General features: G+C 38.1%; 1 protein-coding gene across 1 annotated transcript in view; it reads left to right on the top strand.

Annotated features, from left to right (window-relative positions):
* The first annotated feature begins 1,523 nt into the window (after positions 1-1,523).
* The window catches only part of IFRD1 (interferon related developmental regulator 1), a 10,112-nt gene continuing 2,286 nt past the window's right edge, over positions 1,524-9,349 (top strand). Inside the window, exons 1-9 of the mRNA XM_010167673.1 lie at positions 1,524-1,623; positions 2,505-2,586; positions 3,033-3,157; positions 3,452-3,609; positions 4,945-4,995; positions 5,100-5,278; positions 5,382-5,490; positions 7,567-7,701; positions 8,951-9,079. Coding sequence (XP_010165975.1) covers positions 1,575-1,623; positions 2,505-2,586; positions 3,033-3,157; positions 3,452-3,609; positions 4,945-4,995; positions 5,100-5,278; positions 5,382-5,490; positions 7,567-7,701; positions 8,951-9,079 — 1,017 coding nt within the window. The 5' untranslated portion in view covers positions 1,524-1,574. The remainder of the gene's footprint in view (positions 1,624-2,504; positions 2,587-3,032; positions 3,158-3,451; positions 3,610-4,944; positions 4,996-5,099; positions 5,279-5,381; positions 5,491-7,566; positions 7,702-8,950; positions 9,080-9,349) is intronic.

Raw genomic sequence — 9,349 nt, 5'->3', positions numbered from 1 at the left:
GGGGCTCTATGTCTGCGCACTGTACTCTGAAAGGCTGCGCTACTTAAAAATAAAACAACAAAAAGACAAAACAACAAACTTCTTAACGTAAATGAGGGTATTAAAAAATAAACAGAGTTCATACAGGTTCGGAATGTGTGTGACTGAGGTGCTGGTGCCTGGGCAGAACGGAGGTTTGATGGGGTGGTGAGAAATTTCACTTCAGGCTACCACAGCTGTGAGCAGTCTGTCTCTAGTGTCAAATGTTCAAGAAGTGACCAGTTCACTGGGACTTTCTGCAGCTGTTTTTATTGGAGTTTGTGAAGGGCTGGCAGTCCTTCGTGCCACTTCTCCCAAAGAACTTCCCTGCTTGATGTCACTAGAATCAAGAAGGTGGCCATGCCAGAGCTCTGAGCTTCCAAGTTTCTTGGTCTGTGCATTGGCTAATGTTTGTCCTTCATAACTATAGGAAACAGCAGAGCTGTGGTCAGTGACAGAAGTAGATGGTTCGTGGCTGACAGCTGCAAAACCTTTGAAGTGTAACTTTAACTTTACTGGAAAGCACGTGGACAGTGATCAACTAAGGTTGATTCTGTCTAGGAAAAAAATGCTTTTTGGAGGTCTGGGCTAGTCAGGAAGCCTGACTGAAGCTGGCAAGCACTGTACACTGCATTCTTAAATAATTTGGAATCAATTATACCACAAAAAAAAAAATAGATGGAAGAGCTGAGTTCTGTAAATGATATTTGAGAGGTGTTGGAGAAATAACAGTTAAAGTATTATTTTGTTCATCAACTTTAGTAGATGCAAATTAAGGGCTAGGATAGGACAGCAGTAGAAATTACAGTATAGCTATAACAATAAGATACAGGTATGAAAAGTTGTAGACATGAGCACTGGTGAAAATAACACTGCTTTCTTCAAAAAGACTGAAGTTACTGTACTGAGACCTCCTTGATCCTGAGAGGGAAAACTTCTTTACTCTATTGAAGCATTTGATGTTCTGACTTGTATTTGTAATTCAGTATTAAAATAGAGTTGGACATTGCTGATGCTGCACATGCTACGCTTAATCCTGTAAATCCTGCATTAAACCAAGTAGTGTATGTTTGCCTAAATGTATAACTTATCCTGGCTTGAAGTCCTCAAAATGTAAAAATAAAAGATTGTATGGCAGGTTTTTTAGTTAGCTCATCCTAACAGTTAAATTAATATCGAGCTATTTTTAAAGCACAGTCACAAGAAATTGCATGAAGTTGATTGTAGAAAGATCCTAAATCTAGAGTTAGGAATTCTACTAATACTTTGAAAATGAGGTGGGCTTTTCCCCACCATTCACAAACTACCTTCCAGAGCAGAGCCAACTAAGTCTTCAGAACCAGTGGGAGTAAAGGACCTAGCAAAGGAAAGAAATGTGCTTTCTGTGTCTGAGTCAGGGAGAGTGAATCTTTTGGGAGGGTTAAATTCTGCTTTCAGTGTTCGGCTCTTCCTTTTTGTGTATGAAAAATGACCAAACTATTGTATTCATCTTCCCTTAAGGTGGTCAGCCCAGAAATGTGCAGCCTTTTAGTGATGAAGATGCTTCAATTGAAACTATGAGCCACTGCAGTGGCTTCAGTGATCCTGCTAGCTTCACTGAGGATGGTATGTTCTTTCATTTTTATCCATTCATCTTTTTAAAAACATAAAACCTGAGCTGACTTGAGACTTTAAGTGCTAGACTGTAAGTAGCAGTAGCAAAATAATGACATTCTGTTAAGCTCTATGTGATTGTTAATCTAGTGGCTATTGTTTTGTTTGGTAAGATTATACTTCAGGTTTCACGAGCCTCTTGTGAAACTGTTAGACTTCTTTCTGTTAGAGTTATACAATGCTAACTTTTGGAGACAATAAGAATTACAAGAGTCATACTTGCATGTTTTGAACTCGATTTGTGCTTTGTCTCCACTACCATCTCTGCAACCTGGGCTGCTCTAATCTCATTTTGTTGAGAGGAGGGGGGCCTGAAGGCCTGCTACAGGGAGAATAAGGCAAGGAGCCTTCCCTGTGTATACTTGCTACACTTAACTGAGCTGCTGCAGAGGCGTCTGAAGTGATGCCAGACAGGACATCAGGCTGCTTAGGTGGTACTCGCTGCATCAACAGCAAACACCCCACTGTACTCCAGGGGCAGATGTAGTGGGCTGGATGAAAATGTGTTGCTGACAGGACTGGCTGATGCATGTCAGTTGTAGCGAATTTCTGTAAGACCTGATTAGCTCCCTCGTTCATTCTTGGCACATGTAAGAAGCAGGTATAGAAACAGCACAGATGTATCAATAGATCCATTCTTCTAAAAGTGCTTTAAGGGGCAGTTTGATGTAGTAGGCTTAACACCATTCTGTTGCTGTTATACTGAAAATTCTGTAGCTGTTGTCTATGTTAAATTGCTTTCTCATTAGTATTAAAAATGTTAAGTGCTGGATACTACTGTGTCTGCTAATAAAATGTATATCAGTAGAACTAAATTATTTCCTCTGGATTAGGGCCTGAAGTTGATGAAGAAGCCACTCAAGAAGACTTAGAATACAAATTGAAGGGATTTATTGATCTTACATTGGACAAGAGGTATAGTATGCTTTCAAGAAATACATTCATACATTATTTTCTGTCTTCCTCTGATATAATAAAGGAATACTCATCAAACTTTTTATATGCTTACTGAAATTCCAATTATTTCATGCTGGGGAGGACTTGCTTTTCTTCTGGATCTGAAAAGCCCTTTCTACCTCTACCAAGTTTTTGGATAAGTGAGAGTCAGACTTCACTTTCCTAATAACTTGAAGTAGAGTGACTTCATTTCAAGCTTGGTGTGCTATTGTGAACTCTTATCTCCCAGCTAAGTTTCTCTGTCCTTGAGGAAGGAGGCAATTCATAGCATTTCATACTTTGTGGTACTCCTATGGGCTACTCTTTTATTGGGCACAGGCAGATATAAGCTACCATAAAAGCAAAGGCTGAGCTTTAACCGATGTGTGCTGATTTTGGGATGCCTTCCTTCTCTCTTCTAACAGTGCGAAGACAAGACAAGCAGCTCTTGAAAGTCTGAAAAGTGCTTTTTCTTCTAAAATACTGTATGAATTTGTCATGGAAAGAAGAATGACACTAACTGATAGCATTGAACGCTGCATAAAGAAAGGTAATTAACATGCTAATAGAAAGCAATAATCCTTATGAGATAGCTTATTGTTTAAAAGGAATTAAGACTGTGAGGCTTCTCTAGTACTTTATAGAATGCTTAATTTAGTTATGTTAACAACATTTCTTTTTTGAACTTGGATGTTATATTTTAACTGACCTAGAAAATTAACTGAAGTTATCTTGTCTCTATTGGTTTCTGAATTTCCACTCTCAAGTTTTCAGACTAATTATCTTTAAAGGAGAAGGAAGCAATGCACAAGGTGATTACTCATAATAGCTTGTTAATCTCTAGGTAAGAGCGACGAACAGTGTGCAGCTGCCGGACTGGCATGTCTTCTGTGTGTGCAGATGGGGTCAGGAATTGAAAGCGAAGAGGTTTTTAAGACCCTTGGTCCAGTTCTGAAGAAAATTGTCTGTGATGGGACAGCCAGTATCCAAGCCAGACAGGCTGTAAGTATGAAATGTTATTTGTCAGGCAGGGACAGAGGGCAGTTTCTAACCAACTCACTGTTGTGTAATCCAGAACTAAAGGTTACTACAGTAGCATAAACTCGTAATATTGACGTATGCTCTGAATGATGCATAGCAGTTTTCACAGGCTTAACAAGTTCCACCTAAAGGTTGAACGTCATTCTCATCTTCAACCTAGGAACTTCCTTAAAGAGCTGTTACACCTAGTACTTTGTCAAGTGTCTTAACTCATTGTGTTGCAGTCTCCTTACTGAGGGCTGGTGTTTAAGTCCTATAGAAAAATAAGAAGGTTTTCCCAAAGACTGATGTCTTCCTGTATTAGTTTTAACTTCTTCAACAGCAGAGGAATGTTAGTTATGCAGATATATTTTGTGTAGGATAAAATTATATATAGCAGATAGAGAACTACATATTTGATACATTCATACTACCAAAAGTATTGTTAAGTTTTTCACCCAGTCATCTCATCTGTTTATCAGCAGTATACTTGAAATATTGACTGAAGATGGTCTAAAGCTCTTGCCAAGAGGATTTTTTTTAAACTTCAGAGTTTTAACTAATATTCTCCGACTTGCCTGTATCATTACATAGCTGGCTACTTCTCCTATTTACTTAAGCTGTGTTACATTAGATATTGTCAGCTGGAAGAGGAGGTAGTATTAGTTCAACAGCAGTTGTTTCTACAAACAAACAGAAACTATTAAAGCTTGTCCTGTTCAAGTGTAGTTTTGAGTCTTGTGTGGTTAGTGCAAACATCACTTTCAAACATTTTTTTCTTACCCTCTGTAAGAGGAGACTGAGTAGAGTACGGGGGATAGGGAAGAAATGTGTAGGACCTTGCAGTGAAAGTTGGAAAGTACCAAGAAAGGCTCTTGAAATCCAGTGTTTTCATGCCATGTAACAGTGGGCAGAGAGGGCAAAATATTGCCCACAGCTGTGAATAAATATCATATGTCCATTACTGTTTATCAGCATAACTTCTGCTGGTGAATGGGGTTTTAAAATTATTGGGTGGAAGGAGTGCTACATGTAGCTTTCTGGAGGGGCTTGGTAAGCTATATTAAATAATACAGCGTGAAAATGAAGGCTTATGAGGAGCATATGTTGTAAAATCATCCTGAGAGTAGAGGGGACCTGAGGGCTGACTGTTTATAATGTAACTGAATTAAACATTGTTGAATGCTTACGCTCTGCCAAGGTCTTAACCTCAAGTTTCCATTACTCTGAATGCTGAATTTCAGAGGTCAGAGTTTGCAGGTTTTGTCAACAGTAACATTAATGTCAAATACTGACGCTTTTTTCTTTTGCATCTAGTGTGCAACCTGTTTAGGGATTTGCTGTTTCATCGTCACTGATGACATTACGGTGAGGATAAATAATACTCTTTGTTTTTGTTTTTTTTAATAAATAAACAATATGAAAATGTGTGGATCTTAAGCCACTTCCATGATATTTTTTCCCCTGTTCAGGAACTGTACTCTACTATGGAATGCCTGGAAAACATCTTCACAAAGGCCTATCAGCGAGACAGAGATGCTAATGGTGTATCGAGTACCCATAATACTGTGCTTCACATCAGTGCTCTCTTAGCATGGACACTGTTGTTGACCATTTGTCCAATGAATGAAGTGAAGAAGAAAATTGAAATGTGAGTATCTTTCTTGGAAAACAAAATTTGTAATGACTGTTTGTACACAGTGAAGCAGTGTCAACAAAATTTATATCTTAATGACACGTGACTTGCTCCTTAGGCACTTGCATAAACTTCCAAGTCTGCTGTCTTGTGATGATCTCAACATGAGAATAGCTGCTGGAGAAACACTAGCCCTTCTGTTTGAACTGGCACGGGAAACAGATGCTGTAAGTAGATGTCAGCAGCTGAATTTTCTTGCATTGGGATGATGGCAAGACAAATTATTTAACCTGTGTTGCATAGCACCTCAGATCTCAACAGGTGGCAGATAATTCACTGGGTTATGTTTTTTGTATTGTGTCTGCCCCAATCTAAGTGGGTATAGCCATGATTCATAGCAATGTAGCTATCACTTTTACACAAATTTCCGTGTTGCAGAACAGGACCAAAACACACCAAACAGTATTGAAGAGCAACTAAAAATGTAGTATGCAAGCTTTAAAGTCTAAATCCAACACGGGCTTTAAAAAACAACAACAAAAAATATGCCTAGAGAGACTTCACACCAAACCAGTGTTGTTTACTGTAGTGGGAACACTCATCAGATACTTATGCAGACAAGTTCATGATTCACAGCCTGCACTATCCTGCTCTTACAGCTATAAATCTGTCATTCAGCAGAAACCATGTTGACTTTGAATATTGTTTTTTCAGTATCCTTATTTAGGTCCCTTGAGAAGAGTAACTAGTATTACATGATGGACTACATGACATGACTAATTAGTCCTCAGGGGGAGAGGAGATTTTGAAAGGATTTGCACAAATTTTGCACAGATACCAGTATTGCTACATTTGGTGAGGTTTCTTGGGGTTTGCTTTTGAGTTTGGTTAGGTGCAAGCTTCTCAGTATTACCTCAGGCACAGCTAAGCTTGCTTTTACATTTTTCAGTATGCCTTATTAATTTCTGAACTGTTTTCTTGACAGCACTGAAGGAAACAGTCTCCACTTACCCATGGCACAGTTTGGGAGAGCTGCCTGAATGGCTCCTGGCTCGATCAAGGCTGCTGTGCTTTGCCAGAACACTGTCCAAAGTGAAAAGATAACTCCAGTTGAGTCAGGAGTCACGACACACTAACACTGCATAATCTGAAACAATATGCTGAGACTTCTGTATAATTGCAAAGTTGGGGATTTGAGTCTCTTGGCTATGGAAGCCAACTTTGAAACAAAAAAAGAGAGACCAGAACTTGATCCTTTATTTGGTCAGACTGACTGCAAGTAACTAAAATCTAAAATGCATTAAGGAATGATACTATATTCATTAAAAACTTCTTCCATTCCATTGAGGAAACATGAGCCTTTTAATCATTACCAGTTATTCTCTTTGGATCCTTGACAGTCAGCACAGATTGGAAATTCTTACTGTGTTTTGCCTTTGACCAGTTTATTTCAAAAAGCATGCAATAAACTCAGCCTAGTCAGTTGACATGACAAAACATTCAGATTTAAAAAAAAAAAAAACACCAAACCACAAAAACTTGTTTTGTTTACATGCATTCTTACTAATCCAGGTAAATTACTCTTAATTAGTAAGTGGAGGGGAGAAAATACTTCCTGCTAAACAATTATGCATTGAAGTTTACTTGGAGTGTTTTGTTAAGCATTTTTTTAAAACTACTTTCTAATTTTCTACTCCGTACAAGACTTATGACTAAATATTTCATACTGTCAGTCTAATGATTTCTCATGATCCATCTCCAGCAGCATGAATTCTGTGCTAATAACCTGCAAGTGCCCTCAGCTTGTCAACAGGAGTGGCAGCCAGGGTCAGCAGATCAGTTAGGCAGTTTGAGTTCCTTGGAATTATGGAGCAGAAGAGATTGACAGGTATATACACACACTGAAGGAGCTGTACTATTTCACCATCCTTGGAGGTCTTTAAAAGATGGGTAGATGAGGTGCTCAGAGATACGGTTTAGTAGTGGACAGGTATGGTTGGACTCGATGATCTCAAAGGTCTTTTCCAACCAAACGATTCTATGATTCTATTCTATGTGGCTCCCACTACCAGAATAGAGTTTGATAGGGGTCCACTTGGGTAAACTGGATGCTGTGACTTTGTTCTTGCTGGCTGAAGCGCTGCAAATGGAACTACAGGGAGTTAGTGCCATCTCTGTCTCTTTAAATAACAAAGTAACAGGTTGTAGAGGTCTTCGTGCCCAGAATTCGGAGAGATGTGTTTTCCTATTTGCGGGAAAAGATGTTAAAGCCAGAAACTAAAGGATTTTTTTTTTTAAACTAGGATTTCCTTTATGAAGATATGGAACTTCTAACAGAGAAACTAAGAGCTCTGGCTACTGATGGAAACAAGCACCGAGCCAAAGTAGATAAAAGAAAGCAGCGATCGGTCTTCAGAGACGTTCTACGAGCTGTTGAGGTGATTCTTTTGTCTTATTTTGAATGTCTGGGTTGTAACTATGCAGAGTTACAATTTAATTAAAATAGTTTTATTGTTAGAGGGAATTACTGTTTCAGTGAAACCAACTGGAAAAAAATATTTTAAATAAGATTTCAAATTCTGATTGCTTATGTGAAATATAACTGCTTTTTTAGGAATGTAGAACAAAAAGTCAAACTTTGGTTATTTTGCTCCAAACTTGACCTCCATATTGAAGAGTATATTTATTTTTTTTTTTAAAGAAGGCTAAACATTACACTGTAAATACTACCTTTTTTATTTTATACCATGAGCTGATTTTTTTCATAGAGAACTTTGTAGGACATCAAATTAGTGTGCTGAATTCTGTGAAAAGATTTATTGTAAAATCTCTGATTTAACTGCTGTGCATAATAAATAAAAAGCAACTTAGTAGTAAGATACATTTCCAAACAGCCCCTCTGTCAGGGACCAAAGAAGTGTTTGTGTATGGGGGGGAGGAGTTGTCCTAATTGTTGTGCTGTAATCTTATGGTTTTCCATATCCAGATTAAGAGAACAATACACAAAGCAGAACTCTAAAAATAGTTGGTTAGTGAAGGAACTTTAGTAAAGCCTCTAAGACATATCAAACTTCTACCACTTTAATAGATCATTGTTATCTTACACCTCTCAAACTAGGTTTTTTTACTTGTCAGATAATTACTTTTTACATTGCTGTATGAATAAGACCAACTAAATATTAGTTGGCATTCAGAACAATTAAACATCTCTCAAGCTAAGGGAGAAGGCTTTGAAGTGATTTGAAGTCACCTTTGAGATTCTGACTGTAGAAGAATCTGAGTCACTTATTAGTACTCGTTACATTCCATTGCTACAAGTGTAGCTCAGTGCACTAGGAAGGTGGGGACTAAATGAGGCTTAGAGACTGACTGAAAGGTGACTCCTGCACTCAGAACTCTTTTTTTCTGGAGATAAGTCCAATTCTTTAAAGTAATTTTAAAGATGAAAGTTAAGTGTTCTTTTTTTTCTTAAATGCCTCCTGACCTGAAGAATGTCAGCTTCAGGTCTTACATGAGATTTAACTTTGGATGTGCATCAGTTTATGAACAAATACAATCTTTAGTATATGCATATTACATTAGTTGGAAGGTTTTGGTATGCCAGATTTATTAATGAAAAAAAAAGTCCTGATACAAAAGACTGTTTAAATTAAAATGACATATATTGTTTCTTTTAATTTTGGATAGGAGCGTGACTTTCCTACAGAGATGGTTAAGTTTGGACCTGAGCGCATGTACATTGACTGCTGGGTTAAAAAACAAACTTATGATACCTTCAAGGAGATTCTGGGGTCGGGGATGCAATATCATTTGCAGGTGAGCTGCTGTTTGATACCTGCTCAGACGTCTGTTCCCTGTCTGGTTTCTTTGTAGCAATTCAGTCTGAATTACAAAATCATGAGTAGAACTTGGTGAAATGATGGGCTTTGCATTAGAAGCTCTAAAAGATGGCAGGTTCTTACAGAATGAACTGCAGTGAGCTAGAACCGTCCGGGTGAGCTGCTTCTGAGTTGTGGCCTGGAGATGCTGGGTTAGCAATTTTAAGACTTCTCCAAGAAGTAAGAGATTCAAGCTGAGTATCTTCTT

The sequence above is a fragment of the Antrostomus carolinensis genome, unplaced genomic scaffold (genome assembly GCF_000700745.2).
Source record: "Antrostomus carolinensis isolate BGI_N321 unplaced genomic scaffold, ASM70074v2 scaffold20055, whole genome shotgun sequence".
Classification (NCBI taxonomy): Eukaryota; Metazoa; Chordata; class Aves; order Caprimulgiformes; family Caprimulgidae; genus Antrostomus; species Antrostomus carolinensis.
This window is presented reverse-complemented; position numbering and strand designations above follow the sequence as displayed.